Raw genomic sequence first — 22,504 nt, 5'->3', positions numbered from 1 at the left:
GAAATTAGTTCTGATGGGAGTGCAATAAACTATTTCCCCTATTGTCCTTGAAGACCAAGGTAAAATTTTATTTGTTCAGGGGCACTAACAGGAACTTTGTGCAGGCTCCTTTCACCCATGTTGTATGAACTTGCTCATCTTTTTTTTTTTTTTTTTTTTTTTTTTTTGTAAAAACAACAAAAAAGACCATTTAATGTGAGAATTAATTACCCAAGTTACACAAAGTGAAACAAAGTAAAGGTTCTCTCCCTCTGTGGCACGTAAAGCTTACGCTGAGATGTTCTTTATGCCTTTAGAAAAGCATGCCCATCAGTAGCAATGGTTTGGCTGTTATTTGACTCTTACCTTATTTTTTATCTTTTATGTTTTTAGCATCAGCAGACATTTTTAAATCAGCTGAGAGAGATCACTGGTATCAATGACATCCAGGTACTACAACAGGCACTGAAGGTAAGATGGTTGTTATGAAGTTTCCTACATGTAGCTGAATGTGTATGTCTTGTCATTAGCTGATGCTGAAAGCCAAAAAATGCTGTGCTTTCTTAATTTCGTCTTCCCTTCCTTCCATCCTCAGCTTGAATTATTTTTAGATGTATTTTAGGGGAAAAATAAAACAAAAAAACCTACTGTTTATTCACTTCAGAAGCAAGCCTGATCTGTTCTTACTGAGATTAAAAAAAATGGTCTGTTGATTAAACATGAAAAGACAGGAATGGCATGACTTGCCTGGGAGGTAACAGTTGGCTAAAGTGTTTTGAGTACTTTGATGCTAGTACAGCTGCTTGACACCTGATGAGTTAAAATTTTGTTTTCTTATCAAGGTGTAGATAAATTTTTTTAGCGCGGGCAGATCCTGCTTGGTGTGCAGAACAAAGAACTCCTGCTGAACTTGTCACCTTTTGCTAATTTGATATTGTTTCCGGGCTTCTGCAACCATTACACATTCCTTCACACACAAGATGATACAAGAGTAGCAGGTTTCTCTCTGTTCTCTTTCCCCGAGTAGATACAAAGAAACATCAACTGTCTATTTTAAGACGTTTTTAGTCATTCATAAATGGTTAATGAACATTTAGTCTATGTAAAACATGGATATAGCTGTTGCTTCTGATTCAGCATAAGTAATGTACTCAACTGCCTTTCAAAAGTTAGTGTTTCTGGACTTAAAAGTGAAATAATGTTTTTGGAAAAATATGGTTAACTGCTGTTAAGTCTGTGTTAGTGGTTGTTCTGCAAATTGATGGGTTGACCTGTGCTACAGTATCCTTATTTTTCTAGAATGCTTTATATTTAGAAATAATGAAATGCTTAGAACATGCAAGCTTGGAAACTTTGTTTTTTAACTAATATTTCACCTAAAAATATGATATCATTGATCTTTAAAAAAACAAAGTGGAGAAAATCTCACTTTTTTTTAATTTATTTTTTAATATATGTGGTCAAAGGACAGCAATGGTAATTTGGAGTTGGCTGTGGCTTTTCTCACTGCAAAGAATGCCAAGGTACCCCAGCAAGAGGAGGCAACTTACTATCAGACAGCACTTCCTGGAAATGACAGATACATCAGTGTGGGCAGCCAGGCAGACACCAGTAAGTATTTTTTCTTTTCATAAGTTTAGATTAAAGGCAAGGAAATTAAAAACTTGCCTGTAAGTTGACTGATAAGTCTTACTTAATAACTCTGACACTACTTATTCTTTCATTCCTTATTTTAACATCTTGATTATTTTTTTCCCCTTATTGTGGAAACTTATTTGTGGGATATGCAATACATAATTAAAGGCAAAAACCAGGTAGTCGGACAGCTAATGTATATATAAATAGGTTTAGAAGAGTCTGAATGTGCTTCTTAACATGCTTGAGTAACTTTGCCCTGGCAGGGATGACTTTGTCAGAGAGACTGGTGTGATTTTAGATTTGCATTTTGTATTTTGAGTAGGCATTCAGTATGTGAAATTAATATTAAAAATGTTTCTTTTTAAACAATTTAATGTCATTGATATGTGAAGTCTTACAAAACTAAATTTCTCTGAGCTTTGTAGATTCAATTACTTTGCCATGGTAGGTGCGTAGATAATTGTATGGAGAAAAATTAAGAAAGAAACAGTAAAGTAACTGTGCTTTTAATACAGTGGTGTTGAGAAAACTACTGATCGGGAAAGCTTTTTGTTGTTGTGGTCCTACATAGTAAATTTGTTCCACAAGTAAGACTAGAAAATAACAAAAGTAAACATGAAGTTTTGCAGAAGAATTATAAAAGTTAAGTTTCTTGGTGCTATATTTCTTTTCCTCGTTTCTAAATATTGCCGTGCAATATTTTTAGTTAAAATATGTATTAATCATTTTACTATGTGGGTAGTGTTATCTATGTAACTTTTATGAAATTAGTAGAATATTTAGCTTCTGACACAATAGGACTTTTTTCCTTTATTTCACAGTTATTGTGTTTGCTATGGTGGCACTTTTCTTTAATTTATTTGGAATTCATTGCTCACTGTACAGTTATCTTTTTGTCCCTGATACCTTGGAAGAAACACCTTTGTAAAAATGTTATTTTTTTTTAAATTGAGGTTGAGTTTATTCTCAACATCTCAGATGTGAAAACTTTCATTTGTAGATATTACTAGTGTCCCTGTATAAATGGCATTTAGGAATTTATATTATCCCCTCACTTTTAAAAAGAAAACACACTTTAAATTCCACATCTCCTTAATCTGTAGTGTCAAAAAACCAGTCAGAAAAGCAGAGACTATTTTTTCTGGACTTACCACTGTTGTGGTCTCCAGTAATGAATATGTACTGTGGCAGTGGAATAGCAAACTGGAATCTCTTGCAAGTCTGCATTTGATTTATTATTAATCACATTAATCAAAATATTTAGCTTTGACATCGGTTAATGTGTTATTCAACCTTATTAAAGGTATCAAGTGACAAGGTATACAAGACAAGGAATAGTCAAGCTTGCAGAGTCAATATTAACCATGATTGACAGTCAAACTGAAAAGAGTGAGTCTTTAGCTACAGATTCCAAGCTGGATTTCAGGATATTCTGTTTTCTAGAGGGCTGAGGGCAGACCTGAATTCTTTACTATTAAATAGCACTGCAGGCCAATAGTCAAGACATCTTGGCCAACTCTTCTTCACGTTGAAGCGGCCTTGAGGCAAGAATTAAACCAGTCTGGTTGTATAGCCCCTCTTCGTATGTAGAATGGAATTCTAGTAAAAGCTTCTTGTAGAAACTTGCAGTTTTCTCATTATATTTTGCTTGCATGCAATTATTTTGATTACAAATTTCAAAAATGCAACATGTTTAAGATGAACAAGTTTAAGGGCCCTACACTGGTAGGTAGTGCCAAATTAGGGAGTATGGTGAAAGACTGGATTCAAGAGAGTAGAAGCTGGTTATGGATGGGGAAAAAACTCAGTAACTATGGCTTCAGCCATCAACACTCCCTTCCAAAAAGAACATTATTACCACATCTCAGTAACTACGTGGACTTGCTGACAGTATCTTAAAGACAGCCTTTTAAATTTGACTCCTTTTTACTATCACACACAAGTGTAATTGCATGAAGATAATTATAACTCTTATCATTCCTTACTGCTTAACTATGTGTATGTATTTGGCACTTAGGAAGTTATGAGTCACCTAGGTTTGCAGTCCCACCGAGTTAGATCATTCAAACTGAGGGTGAAACAGTAACAGATAAATATCAGGGCTGTTTTTTCTACCACAAAAAACCCTCCAGTCACTTATGGAAATTTTTGAATATATGCATTGCATGAAAAGCATATCTGGAGTATTCAGTGGGCTTTACTGATGTTTCTTTGCAATAGTTACTTAGTTAAGGGGTAAAATAAGAGTGCATATAACAGGAAATCATATGTTAACAATCAGCCTGGATTGTGCTGCATTGGCTCTTCCAAAAACTGATGGTGGTCACTCAGCTGAGCACTTAAGTGGCATTCAATATGGTAGGAGGTATAAAGAAAGCCGTTTTTTGTTATTAGCTTATGTAGCATTTCAGCTGTTGTGAAAAGTGTGGAAAACGGTTTGCATAAATATTTAGTCTCTTTAAAATCTTAGAGTGACTTGCGCAGTCATTGTTATTCATGATACTTGCCTTTCTGCCTGCTCAAAACAGTATGTGCAAGTGCCCGCAAGTGCAGCTTGTTCATGTCAAATGATGCATGCTTCATCTGAACCCTTGCAAAGGTGGTACTACTCTGCAATCTGTTAGAGAGCAGAAAGTGCTTAAATGTTAGCACTGCAACATACGTGCGAGTGATTTTGAATCTATGATTACTTTAGTATTCTGCTTAATTATGTAAATCCTAGGCACTGTATTTAAAACAAAAGAAGTAGTGAAGTAGTACTTCCAATATTTTTACTTCATTGATATCTCTAAACATTTTTATTTGCATTAATTCAGTGAATTTTCATCTGTGGCTGTGTATCAGAACTATTGCATTGCCAAGCATATATCCGTTTTCCTTCTTATTATTTGAGAAATTTGCAGAACCCAGGGTTAAAGGAAGCAGCAGAGGTAAAAAGAAGGCATAAGTGTTGTCTTTAAATGAAGCAACTGTCCAGACAAATTCTTTTCTACTCTCTTCAAAACTCAGGAAATCTTTGTTGAAATAAATGAATTGCCCATTCTACAGCCAAGACAAAAACTTGAAGCCCTTTTGTAAGGGCATGGTACAGTTGTAAAATGTCACACACACCAATTCTAGAGAGGTGTAGAATTCATTGCCTCTAGGGACCTGGTTTTAATATCTTTGCGTTCCTTCATGGTGGTTTCAAAAAGTCATTAAATCACCTGATGTTTATATAATCTGTTGCTCAGTAGCTCTTGTGTTCTAGAGACGGAAAAGTTCAGAGCAATACGTTTTGTTGTTTCACAGACCTTTTTGACTCCTGATATCTTAAATTCCTCCTTTCATCAGGTTTAGCTCTTTTGCTCATTGTGATATCCCCTGTGGAGATCAGAGTACAGTTTATCCCTTTTATCTTATCTTCAGCCATGCAACATTTCAGCTGACATATCTTGGTGTCCTCTATGAGTTTTCCTAATTTAAGACTAAGAGCTCAAATTTTCCAAACCATTGCCCACATTCTATACCAAGTGCTGTTTTTTTCCCTCTCTTCTAGATCCTCTCTAATTGTTCTTAAACTGCAGCACTCAAAGTAAGGACCAAGACTGCAGCTAAATTCTTATAAAACATGGAGTAATCTCTCTAAATGTCTGTATAGTATTCTGTTACATCTCAGCGCAACACTCTGTATTTTCAGTACTGTGATGATGTGAATTGTGAAATGAAGATGAATCAGCTGTAGCTGATTGTATGCTTCTTGGCATGAGTCCTAGTCAGTCCCCATTCTGTAGCTCTGCATTTTACTGTTTCTTTAAGCACTATTTAATACTACTTTATTCTGTCACCATTGCCAATGTGGATATCCCTGTGTCTTCATGACACTTTCATCTATTTCAGGTATTGTCATCTCCCGTTCAGGTACCCTGTAGCGTCTCCAGCTTGGTGTGGCAGGGTACCCTGCTTTAAAATGTCAGGAGTCTGGTACCTTGAGGCTCTCTTTTCATCTTACTGATTCACTTGTTCCATTGCTCTATGACTGTGTTTCTCTGTCATGGTTCCCATTTTTGGCTGTGCTGTCATCCGAAGATAGTCAGGATGGAAGGAGTGGCTGAGATGGAGAAATTGATATGAGATGGTGGTGGTTCATGTTTGCTAGCTAGTTTGTAGATAAACAGCTCTGACAAAAAAACGCCTAGGTCGGCTAAGCACGTGCCAGGGTGCTGTGTATTCTTTCCCCATCCAGTTTTAACAGAAATTGGCGTTTACAAACAATTAACTTCTTTTAATTTTCTCTTTGGAACCTACGTCCATCGTGATGTTTTTAATACTGAATAACACATTATAGAATATATCTTGCTTAGCTCTGTAAATGAAAATAATCTCAATTTCTTACTCTCTTCTTATTATGTTAGTGAGTTGAAATCACAGTCTCACAGATTTTTGTACATGGCACCTGCCTGTTGAACCCATCAGGCATGCCCTTTCATTTTCCTTTCCTGTGATTGCAGTTGCATCACTGTAGTTGTTTATCACTTGTCCTCGTGTTTAATTGCTACTCCAAACCTGTCCCTCATGCTGAGTTTCCCAGCCTACTTAAATTCAAAGATTTTACTCTCAACCTCCTCCTGGTATAAGTAACAAGCCGACAGATAAGACAGTAATTATTTTAATGACCTAGACAATTAGCAGGTAAGAAGCATTTATTTAAATTATGATTGAAACTTCCTAAGTAAGTGGAATGATGAAGTTTTAACAAAAAGATAGATATCTGGGTGTATATATGTGTGCATTTTCTACGTATACTAGTATTTTTGTCACAAATCTCAACATACAGTTAAAATTGCTTTATATAATTACAAGCTGGCTTTATGGACCAGAAGTATATGTTATTATGTAATAACTTGATGGAACAAAAATACTTCACTTAGTAGAATGGCTTATTAATTCTACATGCTAATTTTGTTTGAATAAACACCATAAGTACGCTAAGCTGAACTGTTTTGATGAGCAGCTTTTCTTTTCGTAAAGATTTTTTTTTCAGAAGCAAACTCTTTGCTTTGTAGTCATGGCTTAATTAAGAACACGTTTGCATTTTCAAAGGTGGTGATTTACAATAAGAAGTACCTTTAATGAATATAAGCTGCTGAAAACTGAGGTGCTGTTTGGCCTAGTGGAGAGGGGTGAACAAAATCAAGTTAAAAACCAAGTGACTGAATTTGGAGAAATGATGGTTTTTTTTATACCTTTATAAATTCCATCACACAAAAGGATTTTATAGGTTAACTGCAGAAAATTGGGCATCTTTTCACTAAAAATCTTTGTAAGAGTGTTTAAATCATGAAGTTACTAAAACGAAGCAGCAGCAACAAGCCTGATGAATATCATGTATTGTAAGTAGATACATATGGTCTATGACTTGCTGACAAGGATGCAAACTGTGCTGTTATGTAAATTGTTTTTGTCTTTTTTCTAATTAATTATTTTTCTTGAAAGAGGAGTTTAGTCTCAGATTGTTCCCCTTCTATTATGGCTTCTTTGAGCTCTCTTATTTACTCTTAGGATTCAAGTCATGCTTGAGCTGCTGTAGGTCAATGAGTTACTGTGCTAGCTGAGATTTTGGAAAAGATCTTGGACATTCTGAGAACAGCAAATGAGCTAAAATACATTAGCCTAATACTCCAGAAGATTTTATTTTACATTTGTTACAAGCTAAGGGCTTACATGCAGTAGGTTACCATGGTTCATCCAACATTGAGAAGTTTGTTTTTCTGACATAAGTTAACAGTAGCAAAATTCTGTGTGACGTACATTGATCACATGTAGTAGTCGTCGTATCTGGCAGCAGATTTTCACCATGCTGTCTTTTTTTTTTAATGCAGATCATGAACATTACATACACAGGACTAACACTTCTAGAGGGAATCCTCCTCCAATCTCTGCACGCTAAAGAAAACTGTTCTGTTGATTGACTTTCTGAAAGAAAGTAGAAGTCAGGGATTTGGGGCCTTAGTATTTAAAAGATATAATCACTGTAATATGTGTTTTAAAAACCTTTTTTGCATTCATAAGATTGTGGTATAAATTAATGAAGGGTGAGGAGCTGGGGAGTTGCAAAGAAATTGAAAAAAATTAATGGAAGCCTGAGTTGGATTTGACCTTGGTAGATTTTCCCATGTTGGTTTCTGTAACAGTGGGAGCTCTTGCTCACTTGCAAAACATTCAGCTGTTAACAGTTTTCTTCTGGGAAATACTGTCCATCTTTCTTCTTGATTGTTGTATAAAAGTTGCATCTCTCTTACTTTAGAAGAGACTAGCTTAATGGGTTCCTCTTCTCTCTGAGCAAATGATTAGAGTAATCCCCTGCTTCACCACCAGCCTGTGTGACTAATAGGTTGTTTCACGTTCAGTTGTGACCACTACTTAACTCTCAGAAAAAAACAGATAATATCCAGTGGAAATGAGGTGTTTGTGGGAAACAACCTGTGAATGAATAGAAGCTAGAGCATAAGCAGTGCATTTTACAGTTTAATGGTAGCATGTGTAATCACAGGACACTATTGTTGTTCTTAACCTTTCTACCCTTGCTCCTGCTCTCAGGTTGTAGAACAAAGGTGTATCTGTACATGACCCAGGTTGAGGTACTGTTTTAGTCTGGATTACATTATTCTCACCGTGGCAGCTCATGTATCAAAACTCCTGTGAGTCTGACCTCTGCTGCTGATTCCTGTAGTACTTAGGAGGGAGAAATTCAGACATCTGAGTTAAGGTATCTTTTTAACATGCCAGAATGTCTGAGCTGAACCATAAGAATAAAATTATAAAGTGTGGTCTTAGTGTTTTTTGATACTTTCATATTATGACAGATTTCATGGTTTAATTTGCAGGTAAGTGGGCTTCCTTTGAAAGCTCACTAAGTGAAACTGATATTCAGTCATCATTGCTTGGGAGAAGAAAGGCCTAAGTTGAAAACTAATTTTTAAAGATGCTGGTGTTAACAGAAAAGTTCCTTTTACAACTTCTCTTTGGTTTCAGCTTTCTGTGAGGGCAAGTCATCATGTTTTCTATTAACACAGTTATAATTTTTGTGTCTTGAGCTCAGTGTGAGAAACTTCAGAGAAAGTTCAACCTGGGGAAACAGTGCAAGCTGTCTCTTTAGCAGGCTGATCCATCCAGGAAAAGAAAATTGGAATCTAAACGGGGAAGCTCTGTGGGAATTGATTCATTTCTCTTCATGTTTCTCTACTGACTCTGAATATGTTCCTCTTCCTCCTGTAGTCTTTGAACTTCTAGCATTCAAACTCAAAGCTAGAGAGCAATCTCCTTTGTAGCCTTTAGATAAACTTTGGCCTTTGAGTAGGAAAGAAACTGGCAGGGTGCCAACTCTCCGTGCACGTTGGTCTGCCATGGCACCTGAAAATAACTTTTGCACTTTTCCCTCTCTTTCTATCTGGCTGACTTGCAATTTTTGGCCCTTGAAATCATGATAACCAATGATGACCTTGGTTGTTTTTTTTCAAGGCCTCCTACAGCTGATATGCAATCCTCTTGTCCCTGACAATGTGTCTGTGTCCAGTTGGGGAATGCCTGGTTTGACGTTGTAATCTGCACAGTGACATTCCTTTTTATTCTGGAGGGGAAAACAAGCTTTTACCACCTCCAGGAAATGGGGTTGTGGAGAAGGTGTAAGGATCTGATTCTTTAGATAATCTGAGCTAGAGAGGAATTAGGGCTGTTTTCAGTTTATTACCTGGTTAGTAACCCATCCAGCATTCCAGGCTTGTCCAAGTGTAGATCCTTACTTTTGATCTCACTGTTTACTCTTTATTTTCCCTGTTGAGAAGGATACTTCTGGGAGAAAGAAATTAAATTTAAATACATTCAGAAAATGGATGCATGAACATAACGGACAGGAATTATGTTAAGAAAGGAACTCTCTCACATATAATGAAACTGTGTAAAAGTCTCCATGTATGGAAACGTAGTATTTGGGGCTTCTTCTTGTATTTTGGGGAAGCCAAGCAAATGTTCATCTTTGAGAGAGAAAAAATTCAGGTACTGTTTTTAAAGAGAAGGTTGTTTTCACCATGGGTACCCTGGAGGAAACTGATCGTGGTAGCTGAAGTAATACACTTAAGTGCATTTCTTTGAGAGGACTTTCAGAAACAACAGGTATGAAGTTTCACAGAGCGGCGGGAAAAATATAAAGTCATCAGGAGGAAGAACAACTGTTGACTGTCATATCCTAGGAAGAGCAAACTACTGTGGTTTTCTTTGGTTTTGAGGTGGTTAGCATGGTTACTTACTGGAAGAGGGCAGACCAAAGGAGGGGCGGACTCAAATGTAGCTCAGCAGTCCTTGGGGGTTCTATCTCCTCTACAGTAAGACTTGCCTTTCATTCTGTTTCGCATTTAATTTTGAGAAAGATAGTTTTGCTTTTCAGATGTGATTGATCTCACTGGAGATGATAAAGATGATCTTCAGAGGGCAATTGCCTTGAGTTTGGAGGAATCAAACAGGGCATTCAGGGAGACTGGAATAACAGATGAGGAACAAGCCATTAGCAGGTAAACAAACAACTTATGTAAAGCAGAAATTAAATTAAAGAGTTGGAGATTGGCCTGTATTGCTTTTTTATTACTTTTTAATTTAACAAAGAGTTAACTTGTTTGTTTTCACTTGTGCTACTTATATGCCTGGCTTCAGGATGTTGCTTTAATATATTGTGTGTTCTAAACTGGAACTAGTCTTATTATACGTGGGCTAGGAGTTAATAGTATGTTTCATGCTGATGTATTTGTTTAAATATCGAGGAAGTGAATGGAGATTGAGGGTATGTTGTCATATTTAAGTAGGACTTAAAAAGTTTCTCTTTAATAAAAATCAGGTAACAAGCAGTGAAAAACAAACAAAATAAAAATGATTTTAAAAAAGCCTCTAAGTACTCAGTTTTATACTGCTCATTTTATAGTAACGTTTCCTTACCTGTGGTAAGGCTGAGGCTAGGGGAGTGGGGGTTGTAATGTCATGGATTGAGTACACTAAGAACAGCTGCTATATTTTTAGCTGATAAAGTATGTTACTAACTTCTTTAACAAGTAGGATTTATTAGATTTGTGTAAAGTTAACTTCTTGTTTTAAAGTTTAATGAACTTAACTTTTGCAGTTTATAAATGATGAGAGTCTGCAAGTTAACCTTGATCAGATTTTACCATATCTTTGTATAGTGTGTATATATATTAAATGTAGATATAATTATGCAATTCTTGAGACTTGGAGTAAGCCTGAGTGTAGGGTTGTGTGTGAAGGGTTTTGCTTTTTTCATGTGTGGCCAGTATATAATCTGCAGATTGTTCTGCGGAGAAAAGGCAATGATTTGATCCTAGGGTTGGAAGGTTAAGTACTGCTGGCTTGTACAAAAAAACTCAAACAAATTACATGGGGCAAATTTACCTCAATAATTCTTTTCCTCAGTACACTACATGAGGCTTACCCATTTAAGTCTGGGTATATGGTTAGAGTTATTCAGTCATTTTCATTTGCCTTTGAAAAAATAATGCTCTAATTTTGAGAATAAGCATTCCTACAAAGTGTGCCCTGGTATTTGTGACAGAAGCCATCTAGTTATTTGAGTTTAGTGTTAGATATTTTTGGAAAGAAAAGAGGGATGAGAAAGATTTATATTCTCATTTGTAATTGGAATAAGATTGTAAAGGGTAGTTTTTTTTTTTCATAAGGCCTCAGGATATGCATGTGTTCAAGATAATGGAAAAAGTTCTCTCTAGTTTTGATCCATAAGTGCAGTTCTTACATGTTCCTCTTTGAAGAACAGAGTTGTCATAGTTAGAGAGTTGTGATTTAGGCAGTCACTCAGAGATACGTACCTATTTCAGTACTTGGAAGTCTGTTTGTCTTTTTTACCCCTGCTCTAGCTTTTGACTGCTGCATTTGCTTCTTGTGAATTTAGAAGATCTAAGTTTTTTTTTCCTGTAGTCATTGTTTTTCATTTCTCAGACTCAAAAGCCATTTTTAGTCTTACCTGCTTATCCCATGACTATCCCAACTTGAATTATAGTGCATTTTTTCTGATTGTGGAAGACAGCAAACTAGTATGACTTCTTTCCACACATAACGTGCAAAAGCATATAGACACTTTTCAGTTTTATAGAGAGAAAATTGTTAGTCTTTTATTTTGATAAAACTGTTAGAAAGAGAGATTTGGTGGCAGGATTGCACACAACAGTGTGTGCTGATTTAAGTGCTTGTTACTACAGAGGGGGTTATGGAATACCACCTGTAACATATCTTCTGTGCTTGCTGTAGTATTCTTTGGAGCATTTGTTGCACCAGTCCAGCTCCAAAGCCATACAAGAATATTCAGGAACAGATCCAAAGTATGTCATGGCATGAGAAAAGGGATGGGACTTCCATTCTAAACGGAGGCAGAGAGGAGTGAGAATGTGAGATTTTTGGCAACATTGAGGTACTAAATCAATTCAGTTACATGCCAGGGTATGCCCTGAGTTGATGATGAATTATTTCCAAATTGTACAAACACAAGAAACAAATAAATTTTTGCTCTAAACAATTCAATCAGTTTCATTAAGGGCAGGAGTTCAGGCTGTTCAAAAGAAAAAAAAAAAAAGACTTTGAAGTTAACACCCCACAGAAGAATGTTGGCATTCCAATAGAAAACACAGCATCTTTGCAGGACTTATAAAAATGAGAAGTAGAACAGCATGGTTATAAACAGATCAAACTGCAGCCATTTTTTTTTTCATTTACTTAAATATGAAACAAAAATCAAGTAGGATCTCATTAATATTTTTAATAATACAGGGTTTGTGCATATTTAAATAATTTAGATGTAGAGGAATTTCTTTCAGAGGTATTCACTCTGGTTCAGAATCTGACTTACACTGATTTTGTTAAAGTTTCCGAGGGAGCCATAATGGAATTTCTTGAACTGTGTAATTAATGTTGTAATGCATGTAGAATTTGTCTTCCTGAATGTAATTGCCTTGTGTTGCTTAATGAGTACATATCTGATTACTGTGTAGGTGTTAAGGAGTGCAGCTGAAATGTCCGAGTGTCCAAAAGCTGAACATCTTGTACATGACGTGTTAAGAGCTATTTATTCTTCTCCCTGTAGATCTCCATGGGAACTTTGAATTTTCAGTGTATTTACACATATGAAAAAGCTTTTCCTGTTTATATAACTTTTCATGGATTGAAGGAGTGTGAGGCTGGCCAGATAGGGCTTTACTGGGAAAGCCATTAAGGTGATTGAAAGGCGAAATTAGCTGACATATGCATTGTGCCTAGAGTAGTGGCCTTGTTAAAATGAAAGCCTGTACTATGAGGGCATAAGAATGTGTACAGTCCCTGTGCCTTTTATTCATATATATTTTTTTACATGGTCATGAAAACTGTGCATTGTCTGTATAGATTAAAGGTGAAACTGGTGAGGAATGTAGGTTTTGGGTTATTTTTGGCTGTCCAGCTATAAGAAAGTCACAGTCGTTTTGCTGAGTAGCCTGCTAGTGGACTTCTCTTCCTTCAGGATGCTTAGGGAGTTTCCTTAAAATAGTTTGGCTGAACTTTTATCCTCTGGACACATTTTGCCCTAGGTTTTTTGCGTTATCTAGCTAGCCTCATTCAAACAACCCTAGAAAGCAGCTTAGCTCTGCCTAGCTTGTTATTGAGAGAAATAAAGCACTGCTTTCAAGTCTCATGCAAAGCCTGGTGTTAACTAACCTTCATTTGAAAGTTACCCTCTGAACAAGATTCCAGAACTTGGAGGTGGGGAAGCCTTTGGCCCCATGAGGTTAGAGAAACATGCTATTTGTTGCACATAGTTGATGGCTGCGCTGCTGGTGACAGCTGCTGTGATCTGTGGTGGTTGTAAAGAGGGTATTTCAGCTGTTTAATCAGAATTGCTAAATCCTCATGTTTCCTTTCTGCAAAGGTATTCATCTTGTTGAAGAGCAAAGCATGAACAAGATATTTTGTCAAGATAGTATCTCAAATCAGGGCTTCATTGTTTTGGTTTTAGTGAATGTTATAGTAAAACAGAAGAGGCATACTTGCTATACTGAAAAGTGCATTTATTTATGTTGCTTTTGAGCTGATCAGCAGGTTCCATTTGAATATGCTCACTTCTGTTTTAGTTTGTATTATAGCTATCATTGTGGACCAAAACAAATTTGGTATTGTAGAATGCACAGCAATTGTATATTCTCTTTGAAGACAAATAATGTTTTAGGTAAAAATGAAATGAAATAGGAAGTAATAAGAATCAACTACATTTTTTAAGATGTGAAATCAGATTTGAGGTGGATCTAGAAATGAGGAAATCATAGAATGATAGAATTGCTCAGGCAAGTCCAACCACAACCTAACCATACTACCTAAACTCTGATAGCTCACTGCCAAATCATGTCACCACATCCAAACAGATTTTAAATACATTCAGGGATGGTGACTGTATGGCAACTGCTGAATCATGGCCTGAATGAACCACTGATGAGCATCTGGAGAAAAGACCTGGTCAGCTCTGGGAGCACAGGTGAAGCCTGGCTCCATCCCTATTAGTCCTCATTTAAGAGCTGACTGCCACTGAGGAAGGTTCTCTTGTTGGAGATCCCTCCTTTATGGAGTTTTTCCTGCAAGGCTAGGTCCTCGGAGCTGGCTGAGCATTCCGTTTTCTTCTTTCTTTGTAACACCTTCTCATTGCATTGGTCCTGTTGCTATTACAGTGACTCAGCCTCCTCTGCAGGGGAGCCTGTTCTAGTGCTTAGCAACCTTTTCTGTAAAGTTCTTCCTTACATCCAACTTAAAACTCCCCTTGTGCAACTTGAGGCCGTTTCCCTTTGTCCTGTCACCAGTGAGAAGAGACCATTCCCTCAATTGCTATAAATAATAGCAATAAAAAAATGTGAAAACATACAAGAAAGAAGTTTCTGCTAGGGTTATTTATCCATGTAATTGCCTATTTTTATGCTCTGTAAACAGTTTTGAGAATATGTATGGTCAGAACTAGTATATCCTGTAAGATATCCTTTGCTAGTTTGACAAGAACATTACTCTAAACAAAAAAAGTTACAGTTGGGAAACTGATGGCTATATAGTGTGAACTTTTTTTCTACTGTGTTTTTTATTGTTTATTACTTTTGATATCTATTTTTAATAAGATATGCAAATTTTTGTCCTTCAGGAACTTCATTTGAGAACTAGCCTAAGCCTGCCTTCTTTGATGTTTAGTGAGCCCAGAATCAAAGAGGGCAATCCTTCAAGCTGCACTGACTACTTAGATGTTTGTCACATAGCTCCTGAAATGCTGTGCTTGTCAGACTTAGTAGTTCATAGCAGCTTAGTCTTTTGTATAATATTTGGGCTAGATGGTTGGGGATAGTAGCAGTGTCAGTGTTTCCCACCAGGGAACTTTACTTACGATTTTGAAACGTTGTTTTATGACCTGAGTGTGTCTATTTCTGGCTTTCAATTTAGAATGTATAGGTACTCCAAATTACATTTAAGGTGTGCTTTGTAACCAGATTAAGGATATGTGCTGATATGTTATATTAAGTGAAGCCTGAGTTTGGGAGCATAACGCCTACCTGATCTTGTCACGTGAAATAAATTCATTCTGCAAATGTGGCTTATAAAGTAATTACTATGGAAGGCAATTAGTACTATGACATAAAATGCAAAAATGGAAATAAAGCTTGTTTGTTTTTGAAATTTACCTAGGAAATTTACCTTTTGTTTCCTGTCAGTAAAATAGATAGTGATGACTTTGCGTTCTACATGCAAACAAAAGCATTTATAGATGAAAGTGCTACATTAACAGTACTGCCTAAAATTCTTTTTGACCATCATATTTGAATCTGATTCTCAAATAATTAATGTCTTACAGATATGACTGTTGTATTCATAGTTCTCATAGTAAGGTCACTCACTCACTGATATTACAGTAATTCTGTTACCTTTTGGGAAAATAATATATCTAACTGTGAAGCAGTGTCATAAGATTGTGTGTAAATCCACTTTAAAGCCAACTTCAGTACAGTTTTTTATCAAATGATATGGTTAGGATGTCTGATGCAGTAACTGAGAGTGTTTTACTGCGTTGTTTCTTGTTTTGCGTTGGCTCACTTTTGTCTTTTCCCTTCCTTCTGTTCCCAAAGAGTCCTAGAAGCCAGTATTGCAGAAAATAAAGCAAGTTTAAAGAGGACACATCCAGAGGTATGGAGTGACTCTCCAAACCCTTATGATCGGAAGCGACAAGACAACTGTCCGGTGGGATTGAAAAACGTAGGAAATACGTGCTGGTTTAGTGCTGTCATTCAGGTAAGCACCATCTTTGGTCAGCACCTCATTGTATTTAACATGATGTGAGTTACCTTAAGGGGATAACTGAAGATATCTATTTTCCTAGGAAACTTAAGGCATTGAATAAGGTGTATTTGAGTGTTACTTTATTTACTGTCATTTTAACATGCTCAAATATATGTCTGAAGTTCACAAAGTACTACAGCAAGTAGTTTTACTACCAAGTAAAGCTTCAAAATTATGAGTTTTTAATGGTTTTTTGTATTAAAAAGTTGTTGAAGACAAGGAGTTGAGTCTTTGAAGATCTTGAGTGCCTGCAGCTCATGCTAACATCAGTGACAACAGTGAATGCCAAAAAGCATACAAATTGGATTAGGGATGAGGGACAGGCTTTTTATATTAAAAGCAGCATATGCAAATGACTGGAAGGTGGTGGCTGACTAGCTAAGGGAAATGAGATCCCCTCAGTCATTGAATGCTTACTAGCATAGCTATGTCAAGATACAGTGGAGTAGGGCAAAAGAAGAAATAACTGGTAGAGAATTAAACTTGAGAAACACGAAAGGGAAGATGTGATGTGGATGCCTCTGTATCTGTTTTGAGATTTGTTACTTAATACAGTCACTATATGTGCTCTTTAGCCTGGTTGGGTTTTTTTGGGATATGTATAGCTGATTGCTGATTTGGAATAAGTGTTTAGCTTGACTACTTACATGGAGGCTTCTTGTATCACTTTGTTAGAAAACACTTCATTTTTTAAAAAGATAGAATTAATAGGTGTGTACAGATTCTGTAATTTGTTTTATGGAATATAATGTTCTAATATCATATGGTGGGTTTTAAAATCCATATATATATTTTTGTAGATTCCTTCAAAATCATCCAAAACCACAAATATCTGTGGCTGAATGTGGAATACAATATTGTTTTGGTTTTCTATTTATTTACAAGAAACAAATTCAGCATATTTTTTCATTATCTGTGATTTTCAGGGAAGCAAATGAAATGTTTAATACTTGTTTTAAACAGATTGCTTCAGCAGGTTAGTACTTCCAGTGAGTTGTTTCCGTAACAATGGGTGTTGTACCTCTGGCCAAGTTTATTTAGATCTATGATCTGCCTAGCAGTTTACACAAATGCATGCTCACAGAGAAAAACAAACAGAAAAAGTTACAGTTCTGTTTTAAAAAATCACATCAAAACCTTCAGTTACTGTAATCTTGGAACCTTGTTTCTTGATCCTCTGCAGTTTTAGTTGATAATCCCCCTGGATTTCTCTGTTGTGCACTTGTCTCCCTTGAGAATTCCAGTCTTCTTCTGTTCACAGTGTTCTTTGTGTAGGAATTCTGTAGTTTTGCTCCCTACTACTTGAAGAACTGCCTCTTTTGTTTTTGAACCTGGCTCTCACTAGCTTTTTCTGGTGACCTTCACTTTGGGTGGTAGACAAGACAAAAGTTGACTGCTGTTACATTTCTGTATACTTCTGTGATGTTTCTCTTTGAACAGGTTGTCTTTTTTTTTTTTTTCAAGATGACTGCTGAGTAATTGTCTATATAAAACCTGTTATAACCTCTGACCAGCCTTGTCTTTCTCCAGGTCTTCTCTAGCTCTAGCAGCTGTTTTGTTGAGAGACCAAAAAAGTTATCCAGCAGCTTTGGAGGGAGTATGAATTCAATGAGTGGTGCAGTGAGGACAGATACAGGTTGTCCAGGATGGACAAGGCAAGACATTGCCTTTCTTGGGGAAAAGCAGTTCAAATGTACAGTGTTTATATTTGACGAGATAAAACTTGTTGAGTTGGTTGGTCAAGATCAAAGGAGAGGCTAATAACAGACTAAACAGGGTGACATCTTTCCAAACCACCTGATCTGATTGAGAATATGGACAAAGCCTCGCTTACAGGCAGTGAAGATCTGGAAATAAAGGAGGCCTACTGAGGACTTTGGAAACATCCAAGCATGAGGAGGTGGTGTTAGCAAGGTGATAACTCGCTTAGAATTAATGCTAACAAAGGATATCTAAGATAAAAAGAGCTGTTGACTTAGTGATAGAGGCTCATATGAGGTTGAGAGATTCAGAGTTTGCTCTGCCTCACTTCACTAACAAGAACTCTCAGCTCCCTGTGGCTAGATGTGAGTGATAACTATGAACAGTGGATGAGAACTGAGTCAGATACTACATGATGCTAGCTAGGCCCATGTAAGTTCATGGGACCCACTGGGCTCTATTCAGTGGAGCTAAGAGAAGAGGGCAAGGACTTAGCAAAGCTGCTGTCATTGAGAGTCTGAGAAATTTCCAGGCTAAACTGTCAACCTTGGGAGTAATGAGATGGTCAGCCTTTGCTAACCAGTGAAAAGTTGGAGCAAGGCTTTTCACAGCAGTGCATATTGAGAGGACCTCATTAAGTTCAAGAAAGTCAAACGCAAATTCCTGAACCAAAAAAAACCTCATTGCTATAGTTTCAGTGATGACTGAGAAAGGCCTTCTAGAGAAAGAGTTGGGGGTTACTCACGGACCAAATATTTGACATAAGCCTGCAGCCAGAAAGCCAATTGCATTCTGGATTGCATCAGAAGAATCGTGGCCATCAGGTCAAAGGAGGTGATTCTTCCCATCTTTTGAGATAGGCTGACAGTGTTGGAGTTGTTTAGCCTCAAGATGAAAAGGCTCCAGGGAGACCTTATAGTGATTTGCCAGTATGTAAAACGGTCCTACAAGAACAGTGAAGAAGGACTCTTTACCTAGTTGTAGGACAAGGGATAGTGGTTTTAAACTTACAGAATAGATTTAGAATATAAAAATTCTTTACTGTTAGGGGGGTTGAGACGCTGAAACAGATAATGGAATTATATCTTGGAGCCCATCATTTTCTGTAACTTTTAGGATTGCTTTCCACCGTATACCTCACCATACATTTATATGTGTTGAATTTTGCTATCTTATTATGTAGTTACTCAGTCCCATATGATCCTCCTGTCTGTTAATAGAATCATCTAGGTTCAAATAGACTTTTAAGATCATTAGGTCCAGCTGTTAACCTCATGCTGCCACTAAACCTTGTCTCTGAGCATCACGTTTATGCATCTTTTAAATACCTCTGAGGATGGTGACTCAGCTATGTAGGTTGCTCTGAAAGCAGTGCCTCCTATTTATTTCCATGGAAACTACAGCGGATACAAAGACAGCAACAGTGCTATTTGACAGAATAAATTCTCATCCACAAAACACTATTTTTTTTACATAATTAAACATGCATTTTTAACATGTGTTTTTGTCAGTGATGAGCAAGAGCTATGCTTGTAGAAGTCTGCATGGCTGTCTGTAATGTGGCTTTTCTTTCAAGATATTGTTACCCTACTGAAAAGCATTACCCACTACCTCACTATGCTTACATCCACTGTTTGGTCTTCAAAAATTTTCAGCAAGCATTTATGAATGTCTATTACTGCAGTTCTTTCTGCATGGAGGAATCCACCTTTGTTTCAGCAGCCTATTCCAATGCTTCACAACCCTTTCATTGAAGGTTTTTTTTTTTCCTAATATCCAACCTAAAGCTCCCCTGGTGCAATTTGAGATCATTTCATCTTATCCTATTGCTTGTTTCTTTTGAGAAGAGACCAGCCATGCAACTTCTTTTGAGATAGTTGTAGAGAGCAATAATGTGTCCCCTAAGCCTCTTTTTTCTCTATGCTTAACAACCCTAGTTCTCTCACCTGCTCCTCATAAGACTTTTTCTCAAGACTCTTCGCCAATTTCATTGCTCTGGCACCTCAGTGTCTCTCTTATAGCGAGGGACCCAAAACTGAAGATACTTGAGATGAAGCCTCATCAGAGCTAAGTGTGGGGGGGACTGTCACTTCCTTAGTCCTGCTGGCCTCCTTATTTCTGATGCTATTTCTATATTCTCCCTACCAGCTCCCTCACCATCTAAGGGAGTTTTTTCCTGTTCTCAGACCTCTAAGTGCGTAATAAATTATCACATTTGAATTTTCTGTTTTCCTGGGATCTTTTGGATCTTTACTTCTCTCTCCTCCTTTCCCTATTCCCTTTCATTCACAGCTCTTTTTTTCAATAGCAGAAACGTCTTATTGCTACTATAGAGGAACATTTTATTTCAATAAAGGTCTTTGCAGTGCTAATATGATTTAGCATTTTACCTTCTCTATTGTGTAATCAGATATCACATTCCATAATGGTTCAGAATCTCAGGACTACTGATTATGTGTTTATTTGTATTTTCATTAAAATATTTTCTTAATAGGAGACTGCAGATTTTTGAATAAACATTTCAAAGGGAATTTGAATTTGAATTTGCCAGCCATAGAAATAAGGACAGGGGGCTAAGGGATGTAAAAGCTCTAGACCTATGATTTCATGTTATTTATACCTGACATGGAACATTATACTTCGAAAATTGGTTATAAAGAGGACTAGCTAGTTCTGACAATCATTGTCCGTATTATATGAAAATCTGTGGCATTGAGAATTATAGTGGTTTGGCCCTATTTAGGTCCATGTAATTTATTCACTCGAATGTAATTCAAGTTAACAATTGACAGATTTATAACTTCAATTGGTTGAAAATTTAGGTTATTAATATTGTCTGTCAGCAAGAAAGATTTGTTTTAAACAACCACCCCAGGAAATTTAATGCACGTTAATTTAGAGCATTTGCTAATACCATATTTATTTATCCACAGGGACAGATTGACTCCTTGGGTTGTATTGACTGTGCAGCCTTATTTTTGAGCTTTCTTCAGGAGTCTTTTGAAACTTGACACATCACATAGGTCAACAATATCTAAATGTTAACTACTGTCAATCACAATGATATATTGCATAATACAATCTAAAACTAAATTGCAAAGAAAAAAGATCCCACTATTTCAGACTGGCTTGTGTAAAAAGGAGTATGCATTTGACATGTTGGCAGATTCCTTATGCCGTGTATGTTGTTTTTATAGACACCAATGAGATAACTTAGTCAAATGCAATTATCAGTGGCTTATTTGCATTAATAGCATGAAATACCTTAAAATACATTTGCAGTGAGTGACAGCAAACGCTAACAAGTTTTAAACATTTCTAGAAGTACTGACTTTTATTTATGCATTAGAGAAATATGTATACATGGAAGTCATTCTCTTTGGTAGGGAAGAGGGAAGTCTCTCATCAGATTGCTCTAAAAACAAAACTGTTTTCAACAGCTACATTCAGTATCACTGGAATCAACATTAATATTTTTCTTGAGTGTAAAAGTCTGTCCTGCTGTCAGAAGCTTAATAATAACTTGAGATTAGAGAATAATGTTCAGGAAAACATGTCAAAACAAAACTGTTTATTTGGTTTCATTCTGAAACTATATGTTTCAGTTTGAACAGCATGTTCAATTCTTACCTGCCAGTAAACTAATCAAGTCCCTTAAACAATTTCCTCTATCCTTTCTGGCTTTCAATAAACTTGTCTTTTTTGAAGAATTCACCCATACATACTTGATACTGTTTAGGCAGCTTAATATTTATTGAGCCTGTGCAATTGTCTCTTTTTTTGTCACGTTGAGCATGAATTAAGTGCTCGCAGGGCTTGAGATTCATAGTATACATGCTCTGCAACTGTTGTCTATAGACTGTCTTCTTATGCACATTGTTGCCAAGATTATTTTAAGAGTAGCTGTAAAGAGTAACTTTATATTTCTGAGTTTGAAGCGCGATTTCGGTCATGTCCCGGAAACCTTTACCCTTTGAAAAAGGCATCATAGGAGATATATCAAGTAGCTGACCATTGAATGAATGCTATGCTGTCAGTGCCCTAATACAAAGTTCTGATGGAAGGAAGAAAGGGTGTGTATGAGATCATTTGAAAGTTGTGCTGTAGATGCAGTTCTATTTCTGCCACCCCTTGTCCCATATTTAAAGTACGAGGTGCATTGTTTACTTGGGGCTTTGAACTTCCTGAGTGCTTATTTGGATCGTAGCTGCCCACGTTAGCAAATGAGTTATCTCAGCAGGACCAATGGGATTTAGTGTGTCCATGTGCTTTTCTATGGATGTTTGATTTCAGAGTCTAGTTAGTCTTTCAAAAATACAGTATTAAAATATTTTTTCCTCCTTTAAACTGTATAGGTTGCAGAACAGAGATTAAGCTACAGTCTTTAAAAGCATAATTTTCCTTGGCTGTCCTTTAACTATTTTGACTTCATAACGGTACTTCAGGTGTTCCACTCTTGTTTTCAGTGTAGGAGAAACCACTCTTCATTCCTGATGTCAGTGTATTTGGGGCTAGGCTCTCATTTGATCCTAAGTATTTAGCTCTGGGAAGAAGGAAATCTTCTCAGTCTTGATTGTGAATCAATGTTTTCTTCATGGTTGGTGGCTCAGCTACCATTCTTGCTATGTTTGAAGAGTTCACAGTGAGAGTCTTAAGAAAAACAAAACAATTTAAAGTTTATTGGTCATGTTGAATTAAGGGCATTGTGATGGATGATACCAAAAAGCACATTATTATCTGAAAGAGTTGCACATATGTTCATTGTACATAACTCTTGCTTCCCTAGGCATTTAAAGGAAGAATTGAT

At 36.6% G+C, this 22,504-nt stretch overlaps 1 protein-coding gene across 3 annotated transcripts in view; it reads left to right on the top strand.

The window, feature by feature from the left end:
• USP25 (ubiquitin specific peptidase 25) overlaps positions 1-22,504 on the top strand; it is an 89,586-nt gene that overhangs the window by 17,705 nt on the left and 49,377 nt on the right. For all 3 annotated transcript variants that reach the window (XM_065741850.1, XM_065741851.1, XM_065741852.1), the window contains exons 2-5: positions 373-450; positions 1,446-1,590; positions 10,040-10,163; positions 15,786-15,948. In XM_065741850.1, the coding sequence (XP_065597922.1) occupies positions 373-450; positions 1,446-1,590; positions 10,040-10,163; positions 15,786-15,948 (510 nt within the window). The remainder of the gene's footprint in view (positions 1-372; positions 451-1,445; positions 1,591-10,039; positions 10,164-15,785; positions 15,949-22,504) is intronic.

This window comes from Cyrtonyx montezumae, unplaced genomic scaffold, assembly GCF_038088225.1.
Source record: "Cyrtonyx montezumae isolate F1298 unplaced genomic scaffold, pur_monq_1.0 scaffold_3, whole genome shotgun sequence".
Classification (NCBI taxonomy): domain Eukaryota; kingdom Metazoa; phylum Chordata; class Aves; order Galliformes; family Odontophoridae; genus Cyrtonyx; species Cyrtonyx montezumae.
The sequence above is the reverse complement of the archived record's forward strand: the minus strand, read 5'-3'. Positions and strand labels throughout refer to the sequence as shown.